Source organism: Coenobita brevimanus, unplaced genomic scaffold (assembly GCF_032717465.1).
Source record: "Coenobita brevimanus isolate Jiangsu-jjx unplaced genomic scaffold, ASM3271746v2 jjx.HiC_scaffold_2624, whole genome shotgun sequence".
In the NCBI taxonomy this organism is placed as follows: Eukaryota; Metazoa; Arthropoda; class Malacostraca; order Decapoda; family Coenobitidae; genus Coenobita; species Coenobita brevimanus.
In genome coordinates this window covers 83156-100635 of record NW_027643570.1, presented here as the reverse complement: position 1 = coordinate 100635, position 17480 = coordinate 83156, and the positions used below count along the sequence as shown (strand labels likewise).

The following is a 17480-nucleotide window of genomic DNA, read 5'->3' as shown; positions in this document are numbered from 1 at the left end:
TACTCAAATGAAATTAAATATACTTGAGTGTATGAATGTAAATCGGTATGTATGCTTAAGCAAGAACAACGAAGGAATCGATCAGGATAAATAAATTATCAGCTACAATCCGGCGGTTCCCTACAGTGCCGGGGGGGCCTAACTCCCCGTCCTCTAGAGCAGAGGTTCTCAAAGTGGGGGTCCCGACCCCCAGAGGGGTCGCGACATAATTTTGAGGGGTCGCGAGATCCTGCAACCCCTCCTCTTTCCTCCTCCTTCTCCTCCTCTTCCTCCCACTACCCATCCTAACGCTTCTAGTACTTGTCAGCTGTGGTCGACCTGTCCGATGCTCGGTAATGCATCATAAAGCAACGTTATGTATGCATGCTTTCTTTGCTGTATAAAGTACTCCGCACTAATAATCTTGTAATATTGATAATAGTTACTACTTTGTAATGTGTTTCCTCACTTCAGAACGATTTATTTTAGAGTTATTCGTGTTGTTACACGTGGCATATGCACTCAGTAACGGCGTGTATTTTGTGAGAAGGCCATCAGTATCGGTTCGTAAGGCTCGAGCAGCTCTATTCTCGTGACATCGTTGCTATTTAACCTGCGCCATGGAACGGTGGCTAATTCGCAAGGCTACAAGCAAGGACACATCAACAGACATTCACTGAAGCATCCGATGATGTTAGTTCCGAGCAACCAAGCACGTCAAGTGGGAATAAGGGCCATGACGGACATAACGCAAAAACATACCAGTGTGATCGACAATCCAAGCGCCGAAAATATCAGGAAGAATTCATACAATATGGATTTACTTGCTGTACAGTTAATGATATTCATCATCCTCAGTGTGTTCTGTGTTTTGAAGTTCTTGCACACGAAAGCCTGAAACCAGCGAAAATGAAAAGACACTTGCAAACCAAACATCCAGATCATGCTAAAAAGACAATAGACTTTTTCCAACGAAAGGAAAAAGAGCTACAGGGACAAAAACAGGTGATAACACAGAAAACTACAACTCCTGCCGAAGCTCAAATGGCATCATATGCGGTTGCATACCTAATTGCACAGAAGAAAAAGGCACACACAATTGGTGAAGACCTCATAAAACCTGCTGCAGTGGCAATGTGTCGAGCTATGCACGGAGAAAAAGTGGTCCGTGACCTTGACACTATTCCTCTGTCAAACGACACCGTAAGGCGGCGTATTCATGACATTGCAGATGACATTCGGTGTCAACTGACTGAAAGAGTGAAGAATGTGAGGTATGCTTTGCAGGTTGATGAGTCGACTGACATTTCAAATTCTGCTCAGTTACTCGTATTCATAAGATACAGTTTTGATGGATGACTTAATGAGGACATGTTGTTTTGCTCTACTTTGGAAGGAACTTGCACAGGGGATGCTATTTTCACAGAGTTAGACAGCAAGCTACGTGAGATGGGATTGCCTTGGGACCAGTGTGTCTGTGTATGCACAGACGGGGCTGGGGCAATGCTGGGTAAAAGGAAAGGATTAAGAGGAAAAATCTTGCACGTGGCTCCTAATGTTAATTTCACTCATTGTATTATTCATCGGGAAGCTCTTGCTAGTAAGGCTCTTGTTCCAGAGCTAAACAGTGTTCTTGAAACTGCAATTAAAATAGTGGATTTCGTAAAGTCACGGCCACTAAACGCCAGATTGTTTGCCACACTTTGTAAGAACATGGGTTCGGACCATGAGGCTTTATTGCTCCACACAGAGGCCAGATGGCTTTCCCGAGGCAAGGTTCTCACACGCCTGTATCAGGTGAGGGATGAAGTTCGCCTCTTTCTTCTTGAATGTGGGTCCACACTCAGTGTTCATTTGTGTGACTCCACATGGCTAGCAAAACTTGCATATCTTGCAAGCATTTATGAGAAACTGAATGAGCTGAACTTGTCAATACAAGGCCCAAACACAAACATTTTGACAATGTCCGACAAAGTAAATGCATTCAAAAGGAAGCTGGAACGATGGGCTATGAGATCTGAAGAGGGAAATGTTGAAATGTTTCCCTTGCTGGAAGAATTCGTTGAAGAGAATGAACTGTACGCATGTTTGGATAACATGAGAGGAGCCATAGCCACTCACCTTCGAAGCCTCTTTGACCACTTCAAAAAGTACTTCACGGAAGAGACAACTCTACAACAACATGACTGGATACGACAACCGTTCACTGCTACCGGGAGTCACTTACCATCTGATGTGGAGGATGCACTGCTTGAACTCTCTAGTGATCGAACCTTACTGATGAAGTTTGAGTCGACAACACTGGTTAAGTTTTGGATATCAGTGGCAGAAGAATATCCAGGATTATCCAAGACCGCAATGAATGTACTGACGCCTTTCGGATCGACCTACCTTTGTGAAATTACATTTTCCGCACTAACGTACATAAAAAAAAAACAAGTACCGATCACGACTTCGTGTCGAGGATGATCTCCCTGTTGCAGTTTCCAGCATCGCCCCAAGGCTGGAGATGCTGTGCTCCAAGAAGCAAGCCCATTCTTCCCATTAATAATAGTAAGTTGTTCGGCCTTTAAAGTGTGTGTGTGTGTGTGTGTGTGTGTGTGTGTGTGTGTGTGTGTGTGAGAGAGAGAGAGAGAGAGAGAGAGAGAGAGAGAGAGAGATCCATACAAGCTTACATACGTACATGCATACATACATACGTACGTACGTACATACATACATACATAGACAGGCAAGCAGATACACGGAGACAGGGAAATGTGTTATAGTGATTGTCAGAAATGCTTTGTTGCTGGGGGAGTGGGTCGCGAATCTATCGAAGTAATTTGTAGGGGTCGCAGCCAAAAAAGTTTGAGAACCCCTGCTCTAGAGGATGAGAGTACCCCGACACTGCCCCATGAGGGACTTACCTAACCCTAGCCCTAACAGAATGCCTACCCTTGCCGCCTCCTATAACCAGGCCTCTAAGGCCCCCCTTCATGGAAATACCCTACGGTATCCCTTCAGGGTTCGGCGTCATACTACGGCAAGGACTCTAAGTGGCAGCCGGAAAGCAGCTGATATGATAAAAAAAAAAAAAAAAAAAAAAAAAAAGGAAAACACAAGGTTTCCTCAAGCTGTGTTGGCGTGAAAATCGATCTCTGAGCTGGAAGAGAGACAGCTATGGAAGTCTCGGGTTGCGCTATCCACGTTTCACTGTGGAGTGACGATGTTAAAACCTCAGGTGATGGCGGGGGAGTGCCGGATCGCGTGCCCTCCAATCACGAAACAGATCCGACGCCCTCCAATCAGAGCGCTGAAAGGTTCTTGCCACAGGCTAGTGGAAGGTTGGAGGTCTCTGCTGGGAGATGTGCTCGGTGCGGCAGCTAGTGAGAGATTGGTGGAGGAGCGTGAGCTCGTGCATGTGAGCATTCATGATAAGAAGCATGTAGTCTGCAAACTTGTCGTTGGGAGATCCATTTTGTATAGCAGCTGCTGGGGTGTTAGGGTTTGGTTTTGTTACTTGTGCAAAGCTTAGACCTGGTAGTACTGTGGCAGGAGGGGGGGGTGTATTTATTGCTTTCTTTACTATTTCTTTCCTTTTAGGGCATTTCATAGCCATAGTGCGGTGGTCTCCTTCGCAGTTAATACACTTTTTGAAGTTGGAGTTGCATTTCTTCCAAGTGTGATCAAGACTGGAGTATTCAGAACAGATTTTAAAATCTTTGGGTTTTGGACATTCGTTGATGTTGTGTGTCCATTTCATAGCACTTCATACACAGTATGAAATGTATAAATTTCTCAGCCTGGATCTGATTTTTGCTGATGCACAGATGGAACAATTTCAGCCCTTCTATTGCTTTTTCTGCCATCTTGATATCATCAAATTCCATTTTCATAGTGTTTCTGTTGCCAAATTTGGTTATTTTGGTGATTTTGGCCCAAGAGTTTTCTTTAATGACTTCATGTTCAATCTCTTCACTGTGGCAGTAGATGATGTCATCTACTTTGGTGTATATAATGCTCCTTTTAGCTTTTAGGTCGGGAGGGAGGATTGGGGTGAAGCCATTGTCCTGTAAAGATGTTTTCAGAGGATGAGACAGGAGCTTATTAGTGTCATCTTCTGTGGCTGTAGTTGCGATGATGAATTCTCTTGAATCATGGAGTCCTGTTATTTTTATGTTGTGAGGAGCAACTATTTCAAGCAATTTCAGTTTAACTTGATTTTCTTGGGGATTACTGTGTTTGATTTTAAGTTTACCCATTTTTCAACATGGGGAAAAAATCCTGAGAGGCCACTAACAGGCCGCCTAGTTGGTCCAATCTACCTGTGATCTGGGGCTTGTAACCTAAACTCCCCCCCTCTAAAGGGAGTGACCACTTGCAAGGTCAAAGGAGTACCCCTGATCCCTAACCCTATTAAAGAAAATACCCATTCCAGTGCTTCCTATAACCACCCCAGAACGGGGTCCCCTCGTGCCACTGGCCTCGGCTTCGTACCGCACCAGAGCCTCTACTGGGCGAGCCTAACAGGACCAAAGTAAAATCTAAGAAATAAAGGTAGTCTTACGTAGTAAAAAAGATTTTCAGCCAAGGTGAGCGGGCTGAAAGACTTGCAGAATGACGGGAAAGTCGTAATCGGTAAGGTGCAGGGAAAAGCAGCAGTGAAAGTCTTAGCTTGCGCTATCCACGTTTCACTATGAGCGCCGAGTCTATGCAGAGCTGGAGCGAGCGGGAGAGATGTTTTTTTTTTTTTTTTTTTTTAAAGGAAGGTGGGGAAAGAAGAGAGAATAGGGGAAGGGATAGTAAGAAAGAGGAAGGAAGAGGGAGTAGACAGTTGGTGGGCTGGCCACCATGCTTTGTTTTGTTTATAGTATTTGTTAGATAACTGCTTTAATTTTGTTTGTTGAGTTAGGTAAGTGCTTTGTTTTGTATATTGTGTTAGTTTGGTAAGTATATGTAGTGGTTATGGCTGTGTATGTTTGTGTGCGCGTGCGTGAGCGTATGTGCGTGTGGATGTGAGCGTGTGTGTGCGTGTGCGTGGGTGTGCGTGCGTGTGCGTTCATATGTTCTGTATGTGTGAATTGCGCTAGCGAGCTAGCTTTTGAGGGTTTGGTTGAGTTGTTTGGGTTTATGTCGTAATTGGGTTATGTCGAAAATAGGTGGGGTTTTTGTATTGTGAGATTGAGTAGTTTGGATACAAGTCAGTGCGACACTTATCGTTTGGGTTGAGTTTAGTAAATTGGTATAGGGTCTTGGTTGTTTAATATGGTTTTTAGACTACTAGGGAACCATTTGTGGAAGGAGCGATTCTCATCGTTGATATTGTAAGTTAATGCGTTGTATGTTTCGGGGTCTATTTCCTCGATTTTACTCCAGATTTTTTTTAGCTTGGTTATGTAATCTTATGTTTAACGGTTTGGTTTTAGTTATGGCGTGAATTTGTTCCGTGTTAAGTGTGTAAGGGTACTGCTGATTAGTTGCAAATCTGAGGGCTTTGTTTTGTAAGACTTGTAGTTTTTTAAGTTGGGTATAGCTGAAGGTGTGTGTGGGAATGGGTGGGTAATCTAGTATGGGGAGGATCAGTGCTTTGACAAGGTGGGATTTGACTTTTATAGGCATGTTCTTGAATCTGAGTAAGCGGGATAATGCTCCATTGGCTTTTTGTTTTCTATCCTGTACACTGGGAAGATAGCCTCTAGAGTTAAGTTTAAAACCAAGTATTTTTCCCTCTTCTTTGAAGTCAGTTATTTCTTCATTAATTATTAAAGGTTCTTTTTTGGTGTTGGCAAGTTGAATGATGGAAAATTTATTTATGTTAGTTTGTATTCTCCATTTAGATTCATATTCATTAATTTTCTCGACTTCGCTTTGAGTTCTTGAATTCATGATCCTTCTAGATGGTCCAGGATAGTTAATAATTTGGGAAATATCGTCAGCGTAGCTTATGTTGATTCCATGAGTTGCTTGTGGGGAGTCACTGGTGAATATAGAGTAGAGAGTTGGTGAGAGTACGCTCTCTTGAGGAACCCCGCTTTCCAGAGCAAAGCTAGCACCTGTACAATCATTTATTTTGATTTTAGCCTTCCTGTCGTCAAGAAAATCACAGAGAATTTTTTTAGTTATAGTTGGGAGGTTGAGATTAAGTAATTTATATTTAAGTCCTAAATGCCACACCTTGTCAAAGGCTTTTGTTACATCTCTAAGGATGATGTGGCATTGTCCTTTGTTAGATTTACTTATTGCTATATGTTCTGAAGCTATTGCAATTGCTTGAGTGGTGCCCCTTAGTAGTCGAAAACCGTATTGATTCTTATTATACAGATTCTCAGATTCAAGGTGTAATCTGAGCCTTTTATTAATTATTCTCTCTAGTACCTTTCCAGGGACTTCTAAAAGAGAGATGGGTCTGTAATTCTCTACGAGATGTGGGTTCTTGTTCTTTTCTGGGATTAGTTTTATGATGGCTTCTTTAAATTTGTCGGGGAAATATCCTGCAGAGATGGTTGCATTAAATATGTTTTTTAAATTTTCAATGGCTATATTGGGGAGATTGGATAGTATAGTTTTATTATATCCACTTTCTCCCGGGCAAGTCTTTTTTAAGTTCTTAATAATAGAGGTAATTTCGTCTGCCGTGATAGGAGTGGTAAATATTGTGTCTGAGTCTAATCTATCGGGGTTAGCTGAGTGGTACGGTGTTAATCTATCTACGTTGTTGGTAAGGAATTCTTTTACCGTATTGTCGTGTCTGTTGTTGTTTTGTTCTTCTTCGATCTCTTGAAAGATGGACTCCCAGTGTCGCCTATGTGTTCTTTCTTTTTCAGAGGCTGAGTGTTGTCTGTTTCCCAGATGATCTAATACGTAATGAGGGTTGGGGGTTGAAGTTCCTGAGAGGATTTTTATTTGACCCCAAAATGTGGAGGGATCATTATAAAGATTGGCGGTTGTTGTTGTTGTTGTTGTTGTGATATTTGCCTCACAACATGGTGAGGACACGGGCAAACATAGAGCCCGTCAGAGAAGTGACATAAAGTAGCTCTCAAACGAGAGCATAGCGGTGACAAAAACTGCAAGCCGAAGCAGCAAGGCAGGACAAGATCAGGCGTGGCTCAGCAGTTACGAGAGCAGTCTGGTGGCGATATAGTTGACGAGGGCAGCTTTTTTTTTTTTTTTTTTTGTGATATTTGCCTCACAATAAGGTGAGGACACGGGCAAACAGAGAGCCCGTCAGAGGAATGGCAAAAACAAAGCTCTCAAAAGAGAGCATAGCGGTGACAATAACTGCAAGCCGAAGCAGCAAGGCAGGACAGGATCAGGCGTGGCTCAGCAGTTAAGAGAGCAGTCTGGTGGCTATATAGTTGACCAGGGCAGCATGTGGTAGGTCGAACTCGATGCCCTCAAGGATGGCGGCTTCCTCAGATGGAGAGAGGGAGTTGGAGATGTATGACTCACGGATCTTCTGATACAGAGTCTGGTAGACGAGAGGCAGTGTATCGTCGTCGTTGATCGGATCCGTGAGGCAGAAGAGTAGCTCTTCTAGGTCCGTTCGTTCGTTCGTTCGTTCAAGATTTCCTGCACCCGTAGTGCAGGCCGGGCCATACATTAGCCCAGTCGGTGTGTTGTCAGATTAACGGTGGTCCAGAGGGAACTGCTGCGTTAGGGTGTTGAACAGGTCCATGTTCCGGCTTAGCCGGAGGTTCTTTTGGACTTTTTGAACAAACTGATCGGTGTTGTTGGCGATATAGTCGTTGAGCTTGTCGTTGAAGTCGGTGATGTCAGTTGTGGGGTCAACTTCAGTACGTAGGTCGTCTGTCGGTGGCGTAGATCCGGAAGTAGTTGCCTGGGAGGTGTCAGTCTCGGTGGCCTTGCGCTTCCTCTGTGCTCTCCTGGGTGTCGGTGGAGAAGCACAGGGTGGCGTGGTGGTAGTTTGGTGGTCAGGGTGGTCGGCTGCACGCTGTGGCGGGGGTGTAGGAGGCTCCCCGTGGCTGTCGGTGGTGGTGGTGGAGGTCTCCATGGGTTGAGCAGGAGTGGTGGCGATAGAGGCAGTCCGTTGGTTCCGTGCGGGCATCGAGATCACGAGTCCCTGAGAGTGGTGGAAGGAGGGCCTCGATCCGGCGAACAACGGAGGAGGGGTCGCTCTTGGTCTTTCCCCCTTTCTTCTTTTGTTTCTTCCTCTTCTCCTTAGGTGGAGGGGGAGAAGAAGAGAGAGCGATGGCGGCAGGCGGTGGTGAAGGTGGAAGAGGCTCCTCCACTTCGATTGGCGGTGTTTCCAATAGTGTTTGCCCAATGTGTGTTGTGTTCTGTTAGAAGGGATGTGTGTAGTTGAGTTTGAAGTAGTCTGTATAGTCTAAATGGATCTCGTGTCCAACCATGTGTTTGGGAGTGAGTTCTTAATGCATTGTATTGATTGATGAGGATCTGTGTGTCTCTGTTGTGTTTAGGAGTACCGGTAGTGATTGTTCTATGTGTGGTGTAGGGATGTTGTTGTTGATTGCAATATTTATGTTGGAGTACCGTCTTTCAAGAGACTGATCGATTTCCTCTAGTGTTCCATCACCGGGGATATGAAAGTTAGTAAATGTTGTGGTTATATCTTGTTTAAAGTCATTCCAGTTGGCCGTTAGGTCGAGGTGGAATGGGGACGGTTATTGGGGCAGTGGAGATAGTGGCGATTATGGGGATGTGATCACTAGTGGTGAGAGGGCCGGGAGAGAAATGGGTGTTGTGATAAGCTGTTAGGTTGCAAAGAGCTATGTCTGGGGTGGTGGTAGAGTTGTGTGAGAGGAATATAGGAAAGTTGGGACCAATGTGTCTTACTGTGGTGTCTTGGATGAGTCTTGGAAGTTGTCTTCTTACGACGTTTGAGTTTCTGTTGCCCAGGAGGCGGTGTTTAGCGTTAAGATCACCAATGAGGTATACAGGGATGGTTCTTCTGAATAAGTTAATAAAATCGGGGGTTGGGAGGTAAGGGCGGCTAGGGGGGAGGTATACTGTAGCAATAATGATTTTTCCAGTGTGCGTTTGTAACTCTACGGCAATCAGATCTGAGATAAAACTGTCTATGATTTTGTATTGTAAATTGTTTTTCAGTGCAATGGCTGTGCCGTCCATAGGGCGATTGAGAAAGTTTTTACTATGTGTTTTATACCCAGGGATACGGAGTGAATTTGGTGAGGTAGTGCCGTGGCTATTTATAAGAATGATATCTGGATCTAAATTACGGTAGGTATTGCTAAGACCTAGACTTCGACCATGCCAATTAAGGACTTTATGTTGAATGATTTTCATTGTCTATGTCTTTGGGGTCTGGACTGAGAGGGTTGGGAAGCCTTTGTGTGCTGATCCCCTAGGCGAAGGAGAAGTCTTTCTTCTTCGGTGTTAGCTGGCCGAATGAGATGTTGGAAGGTTTCTAGTTTTTCACAGGTGATTCTTAGTTGGTTGAGTGCTAAATCTGGATTCAGTATGTTATTGCTTTCTTTAATATTTCTTTTCTTTTAGGGCATTTCATAGCCATACTGCGGTGGTCTCCTTCGCAGTTGAAGTTGGAGTTGCATTTCTTCCAAGTGTGATCAAGACTGGAGTATTCAGAACAGATTTTAAAATCTTTGGGTTTAGGACATTCGTTGATGTTATGTGTGTCCATTTCATAGCACTTCATACACAGTATGATATGTATATATTTCTCAGCCTGGATCTGATTTTTGCTGATGCACAGATGGAACAATTTCAGCCCTTCTATTGCTTTTTCTGCCATCTTGATATCGTCAAATTATATTTTCATAGTGTTTCTGTTGCCAAATTTGGTTATTTTGGTGATTTTGGCCCAAGAGTTTTCTTTAATGACTTCATGTTCAATCTCTTCACTGTGGCAGTAGATGATGTCATCTACTTTGGTGCATATAATGCTCCTTTTGGCTTTTAGGTCGGGAGGGAGGATTGGGGTGAAGCCATTATCCTGTAAAGATGTTTTCAGAGGATGAGAGGAGCTTATTAGTGTCATCTTCTGTGGCTGTAGTTGCGATGATGAATTCTTTTGAATCATGGAGTCCTGTTATTTTTATGTTGTGAGGAGCAACTATTTCAAGCAATTTCAGTTTAACTTGATTTTCTTGGGGATTACTGTGTTTGATTTTAAGTTTACCCATTTTTCAACATGGGGAAAAAATCCTGAAAGGCCACTAACAGGCCGCCTAGTTGGTCCAATCTACCTGTGATCTGGGGCTTGTAACCTAAACTCCCCCCCCCTCTAAAGGGAAATGGGAGAATTGGAGTTCCCCCGAGCTAAGCCCTGTATTGGACTATATAGCCCCGCTAGGGTTACAGGAGGGAGCTACCCCTCCCGGCACGGCAGCCCGGGCGAGGCTCGAACCTGCAATCCCCCGATTACAAGTCCAGCGCGCTACCACTGTGCTACCGCCCCCCCCCCCCTCTAAAGGGAGTGACCACTTGCAAGGTCAAAGGAGTACCCCTGATCCCTAACCCTATTAAAGAAAATACCCATTCCAGTGCTTCCTATAACCACCCCAGAACGGGGTCCCCTCGTGCCACTGGCCTCGGCTTCGTACCGCACCAGAGCCTCTACTGGGCGAGCCTAACAGGACCAAAGTAAAATCTAAGAAATAAAGGTAGTCTTACGTAGTAAAAAAGATTTTCAGCCAAGGTGAGCGGGCTGACAGACTTGCAGAATGATGGGAAAGTCGTAATCGGTAAGGTGCAGGGAAAAGCAGCAGTGAAAGTCTTAGCTTGCGCTATCCACGTTTCACTATGAGCGCCGAGTCTATGCAGAGCGGGAGCGAGCGGGAGACATCTTTCCGCTGCGGCTGCCGGGAAGAGAATACTGGGCGAGCCTAAAAGGACCAAAGTCTATTTTGGGAATTCTGAGTCTGTCTCAGCTAGAGAACAGGGGTGAGGAATGATCCACGGGCTTGGATGTTCAACATCGGCGTGAATTGGTAAGGGGAGGGTTGGATTTGACACTGCAGTACTGCTTTCCTATTTAATTTGCCTGTGAGACAGTTGGAAAACTGTCGTATTCTGCTGGATCGCGTGCCCTCCAATCAGGAAGCAGATCCGGCGCCATCCAATCAGAGCGCAGTGAGGTGTCAGCCACTGGCTAGTGGAAGATCGGAGGCCTCTCTGGGAGATGTGCACGGTGCGAGAGCTTGAGGCAGAATGACATGACATGACATCGACATGGGCACCGCCGCACATGTTTGTTTGTTTGTTGAAGATTTCCCCTTCGTTTAAGTGGAAGGGGCCGGGCCATATGTTAGCCCAGTCAGTGATTTAAGCAGAGACAAGTAAGTGATGAAGACTGCAGGAGCAGTCTCTTGATTTTAAAAACTATATGCACATATATACACACATGTATATATATATGCATATGCACACATGCTCGCACGCACACTCGCACAGACACACACACACATACATACCCTGCATATCAGTGGATATGCACGTTAGGTGGGAGGAGGTGCAGAGCGCACCACCTGAGTCAGTGCTGAGAGTGGGGCCGTGGCTACAACGTAGGCTGTAGCATTACGTAAAGAGTTTATGGATCTAGCTGCTTCGTGAGTTCTGGGAGTGACTGGGTTAGGAAGAGGTCGTTTCCTGATGAGGGATGTGGCTGGGCATCTGAGAAGATAGTGCAGGAGGGGATAAAGTGGAGCCTCCTGGCAGTGTTCACATGCAGGTTCGGGGGTTTCTTCATCTGGAACCATTTCATCGTAGCATTTATAGCCCAGGCGAAGGCGGCGCAGACGATTGAGCATCGTAAGGTTGGATCTAGTTGTGATTGGCGGTGGTTTGTAGTGTGTGGCAAGTGAGTACCATCTAGCCGAGGGGGAACCCAGTTCAACATATAGGCGGTGGTCTTCTTTATTTAATCTGGCTGCCCTGGTCTTAATGGCATGCTTGACTTGGCGCAGGCTCGTGGAGATTACAAAATCAATGCTGGGGTTTTCTAGGGTTTGTTTTGCTATTCGATATGCCTTTTCGTTGCCTGCAATGCCTACGTGACTAGGGATCCAATTTATGGTAACCGATCCCCCAGCATTGCGGATAGCTTGGGTGGTGGTGAGAATGTTGTATATTAGGTGAATGTTGTCTTTGTGAGCGTTTTGGCGAAGGGTGTGAATAGCCGAAGCCGAGTCTGTGTGTATGATAGTGGGAGTTGTTGGACTGTGTCCAGTCGCCGCACAGACGTTGTTGTTGTTGTTGAAATATTCTCCCCACAACGTGGTGGGGAACGGGCAAACATGAGAGCCCGTCAGGAAAATGCAGAAAACAGCTCCAATGAAGGGGCAAAGCACGGACGGCAGACTGGCAGACAGGGCAAGGGCGGCAGAGGAAGGGAACGAGGCGATGGTGGTGAGGCAACAGCCCGATGATCGACGAGGCGAGGGGGAGAGAGCGGTAGACTGCACGGCGCCGATGGAAGGGGCGCCGGCATGCTCAGGTGGAAATCCCCAAACGACTCGGCGGTGGTTGGCGGCCGGCTGCTCAATGTTTACAGAGGGCAGAGAGGGACGAGAGCATGGTAGACTAAACGGCGCCGATGGTGAGGGCGCCGAAGCTCTGATAGAAGCGTTCCGAACTCTGCCCTCAACCCCCATTCACTCGCTCCAGCTCTCCACAGCAGCAGGTGGAAGCGTAGAGGGAAGGCCCAGTCCAGGTGGACACAAGGGCACAACCCCGGTCAAGGTAGTGGCGGAGGGAGGGAGGTCGGCCATGGAAAGGGCGGACGAGCCTCAACCTCCTGGTGGGCTGACCAGGGCACTCCCGTAGGTGGAGAGGACAGACCCGTCCTTCAGCTGAAACGGCTGCTGTGGAGAGCTGGTCCCGCCGGGAATAGCGGTGGAGGTGTTGCCTCGGCGAGAGGTGGGCTGCGAGTGGCCGCACTTCACTTCACTTCGTCATAGAAAAGTGGGGGGAAAGAAGAGGGAGAGATTGGAAGAGATTAAGTGGGGAAATATGAAAGACAGTCGGAGGTATAAAGATTGGGGGCCGTCCCCATTGCTGTGGCTTAGTTTTTATTTTTGTGTATGCTGTGTTCCTGTTGGTCCAATACAGTGGTCACTCTGTGTATGTGCAGACAAGGGTAGATATATCGATGAAGGTGAAGAGCCATAGTTTGTACCCCCGGCTCTACTAAGGGTGGTGCCTGTCTCTGTGGCATTGGTGGGTTCTGCTGTCTTGGTGGGTTGCTGCTCTCTGTTTCACGGGCTCTATAGTCATGGAAAGGAGGAGTTTTAGTATTAGAGAAAATGGGGGGGGAAGGATAGAAATTATCTTTCCTCCCCATGGCATTCACCAGGGTGCACGAGGCATAGGCTGTGCATGGGCAATGTCTATTCCCAACCCACTCCACGTTCACGACCCCGCCATCAGATGTGACAGCTCCTTACATTTTGGTTTCAGGAGCTAGCACAACGGACGACGGAGTGCATTCACTCAGGAGTGGGCAGGGAATGAGTGTGCAGTGCAACTGTCTCCTGACAGTAGTGGTGGTCTGGTGCGGTCAGTTCAAGGTCGGCAGGTGTATGGGATATAGGGTAACGTGGTCTTAAGCTTCGTTGCTGCCGTTTGTATTATTAGTTATTATATATAATGAGAGGGGTTGTCGTTAGAGGGACGTATAAATTGGGTTTGGTGTCGGTCTATTTCTGTTTAAGAGGGAGCTGGGGAACCAATTCTTTGTTGGTGATGTCCTCGTAATTTGGGTCTCTGGTCTCTTCAAGTTTTTGCCAGATTTTTCCTGCCCTCTTGTGCATCCGGATGTTTAGTGCAGCTATTTTGTGCATGCTGTGTAATTGTTCTGTGATATAGTTGAAGGGGTGATGGTCGTTTTCGACAAATCTCAGAGCTTTGTTTAATACTCTTTGTAGTTTTAGTTTTTGGGTGTTTGATATAGTGTCCAGTGGCACAGGAGGGTATTCTAGCAAAGGGAGAATGTAGGCTTTAACGAGGTGGCTTTTTATTTTTCTATTTAGCGTTTTAAAACGGTAGAGGGTGGACAGTGCTGCCTTCCCCTTGCATATTCGTTCCCTTACATGTTTTGTGATCCCGGCCTGAGTTATTGTGAGGCCTAACAGGCTTCCCTCATTGCTTGTGTTTAGTAGCTCACCACCCACAATGATTTCTTCCATGTATTTTTGTGCTAATGGAATTATTTTAAATTTCTGTTGGTTAGTCCTGATCTTCCATCGTTTCTCATAATCACTGATTCTGGTGATTTCTCTGGCTACTTTGCTGGCCATCATGAGTTTGGACCGTCCTTGGTAAGTCACTATTTGAGTCACATCGTCAGCATACATTATGTCTAGGCAGTCTGGAGGTGGGGGGGGGGGTGTCTCTAGTGTAAAGAATGTATAGGGTGGGGGAGAGGACGCTCCCTTGTGCCACCCCACTGTCGAGCTGTATAACGTCGCCTAACTGGTCCTTGTGTCTAATTCTCGCGGTGCGGTCAGTCACAAAGTCACATAAAAACTTCTCGAGGATGGTAGGGAGTTCTAGTTGTAATAGTTTGTATTTGAGTCCTTCATGCCAGACCTTGTCAAAGGCCTTGCTTACGTCTCTGAGGACGAGACAGCACTGTTCTCGTCTCGACAGGGTCTGGGCGATAGTCTCGTAAGTCAGGGCTATGGCTTTGTTTGTGTCTTTTTGTGGTCTGAAGCCGTACTGTCTGGGGTTATGAAGTCTGTTTGTCTCTAGGTATAAAGTCGGAGTCTTCTGTTGATGATCCTTTCAAGCAGTTTTCCTGGTACTTCGAGCAGTGAGATTGGTCTATAGTTCTCGGGTGTCGTGTCAGTCTTTCCTGGCTTAGGTATCATTACTATTACGGCTTCTTTAAGTTTGTCAGGGAAGTATCCCGCGGACAGGGAGGCGTTGAAAATGTCGATGAGTCTTTCTATCATGGAGTGTGAGCATTCCATGATAACTTGTTTGTTAATGCCTGTCAGTCCTGGAGTTCTTCGTTTTTGTGACTACTGTCTTAAGTTCGTCTACTGTGATTCGTCTAGTGAGAAGGTTGTTCGTTAGTCTGGAGAAGTCTGCTGTGTCATGGGGGAGGATTCTGTCTCTGTTGTCATTGAGGAAGTGAAGGACCATTCGTTCGTTGTCCTCGTCAAAATCGTCATTTTCGTCGTCAGATATTTGAAAAATGTCACGCCATAGGTTGGTAAAAAGAGTCAGTTGTCCTTGGGTATCATATATTTTACGTCCTTGGCGGTCAATCAGATAAGGGGTGGGTCGTTTGTCTGTTCCTTTGAGAAGACGTACTTCTCACCAGAACTTGGTTGGGTCAGGATATTTCTCTGTCAGCTGGGTGATTTTAAGGTTCCATTGGTCATTGCAGAGCTGTCTGCACAGTGTCTGTATGTCTCTTTGAAGCTGTCGATATTCTTGGTATTGGTCGTATGTCAGTCCCTGTCGTTCAGCAAGGTTGTGCAGTCTTGTATAGTGAGTCTGGAGTACATGCAGTTCTGGGGAAGGTCTTTGTGCTCTAATAATTTTAAATGTTGTTGTAGGGATAGCAGTTTTAATGCCACTATCCACTGCTTTAAGCCACTGCTCAAGTGCAGTGTCTATGTGTTCCAGAGTCTGATTGTCAAGGGAGGGGACGTCAGGGAGGGAGGCATCAGAGATCCTTCTGAAAAGGTCCCAGTCAGCTTGTCTGTAGTTGAGTCTGGGTGTGGCAGGGATATGTATAGGTGAGGTGGAGATGGTGAATACGATGGGTATGTGATCTGATGAAGTTAGAGGGCCGGGTTGAGAGAAGGTGTGATGATGGGTACGGTTGTTGGTGATGATGATATCAGGTGATGTGGCACTATTATGGCGGATTAAGGTTGGGAAGTTGGGGCCAGTATGTAGTGCTGTGCCTGCGTTAATGAATGTCATTAGGTTTCGTCTTACTGTATTGTCATAATTGTCTCCCAAGGCTGGATGTTTGGCATTTAGGTCGCCCAGTATGTATACAGGGTCGTTGTCATAGAGTAGTTTGTGAAAGTCGGGGAAGGGTAGGAAAGGTCGTCGTGGGGGAATGTACAGTCGCGAGCAGATGAAATGGAGACACCAGCACACACACCTCTGGGTCGCTTCTACCCGACTAGTTACTAGGTGTGGGGGGGAGGGGAGTGAGAGAGGAAGAAGGGAGGGGGGGAGGGAATGGAGGGGCTGGTGGAGGGAGAAAGGGCAGGGGAGGGTACGAGAGGCGTAACCATGGCTGTCCAGGTATTACTTTATCTTAAGGATGTAGGATTGACTTTGGCCGAGCTTAATTAATCATGATGTCATACATATCACTGATAAGGTAATGGGTTTGTAACTTTAAGTTGTTTTCCATTTAAGCGAGAGAGCAATATATTGTATTACACATGAAGATATGGCTAGCTTCGCAGCTCAACTGTGGCTTCATAAGAATCAAGGCAAGAGCTAAATCGTTAACCTAAAGTTTCACAATGGCTACGCCGAATTGAAGAGGGACAGGGAGTGAGAGAGGAAGAAAGGAGATGGTAGGCTGGGGAGGAAGGGGGGCAGGGGGAGAGCTTTTGGTGAGTGGAAGGGGAGGGAGAAACAGTCTTGGCTGTCTGAGAATGAAGGTGGTTGCCAGGCATCACATTTTGATACTGAAGAGTTTGTTAGTCATTATTCCCATTCTGGCAACATTCCTGGTGTGTGTGTGTGTGTGTGTGTGTGTGTGTGTGTGTGTGTGTGTGTGTGTGTGTGTGTGTGTGTGTGTGTGTGTGTGTGTGTGTGTGTGTGTGTGTGTGTGTGTGTGTGTGTGTGTGTGTGTGTGTGTGTGTGTGTGTGTGTGTGTGTGTGTGTGTGTGTGTGTGTGTGTGTGTGTGTGTGTGTGTGTGTGTGTGTGTGTGTGTGTGTGTGTGTGTGTGTGTGTGTGTGTGTGTGTGTGTGTGTGTGTGTGTGTGTGTGTGTGTGTGTGTGTGTGTGTGTGTGTGTGTGTGTGTGTGTGTGTGTGTGTGTGTGTGTGTGTGTGTGTGTGTGTGTGTGTGTGTGTGTGTGTGTGTGTGTGTGTGTGTGTGTGTGTGTGTGTGTGTGTGTGTGTGTGTGTGTGTGTGTGTGTGTGTGTGTGTGTGTGTGTGTGTGTGTGTGTGTGTGTGTGTGTGTGTGTGTGTGTGTGTGTGTGTGTGTGTGTGTGTGTGTGTGTGTGTGTGTGTGTGTGTGTGTGTGTGTGTGTGTGTGTGTGTGTGTGTGTGTGTGTGTGTGTGTGTGTGTGTGTGTGTGTGTGTGTGTGTGTGTGTGTGTGTGTGTGTGTGTGTGTGTGTGTGTGTGTGTGTGTGTGTGTGTGTGTGTGTGTGTGTGTGTGTGAGAAGGGAACTGCGGTTCACATGAATGAAACCCTCACTTCACCAGAAATGAGCTTATATTCTGCAAGAGGGTTTGTCTCACTCCGTTCCTCACAATTTTCTTTTATCATAAAAAACATGAATACCTGTGGTTCTCGTATTTTATATTATTAATAATTATTGCTAAAACACATTAAGCACTGAAAATAGCCC

At 46.1% G+C, this 17480-nt stretch overlaps 2 protein-coding genes across 2 annotated transcripts; both read left to right on the top strand.

Annotated features, from left to right (window-relative positions):
• The first annotated feature begins 888 nt into the window (after positions 1-888).
• Positions 889-1338, top strand: LOC145389932 (protein FAM200B-like). The gene has a single exon (XM_080265043.1). It carries the CDS (start codon positions 889-891, stop codon positions 1336-1338), a length of 450 nt encoding a protein of 149 aa, XP_080121169.1.
• Positions 1339-1692: 354 nt separating this feature from the next.
• Positions 1693-3039, top strand: LOC145389931 (zinc finger BED domain-containing protein 5-like). Its single transcript, XM_080265042.1, has 2 exons — positions 1693-2343; positions 2986-3039. The coding sequence occupies exons 1-2, from the start codon at positions 1693-1695 to the stop codon at positions 3037-3039; spliced, it is 705 nt and encodes a 234-aa protein (XP_080121168.1).
• Positions 3040-17480: the final 14441 nt, after the last annotated feature.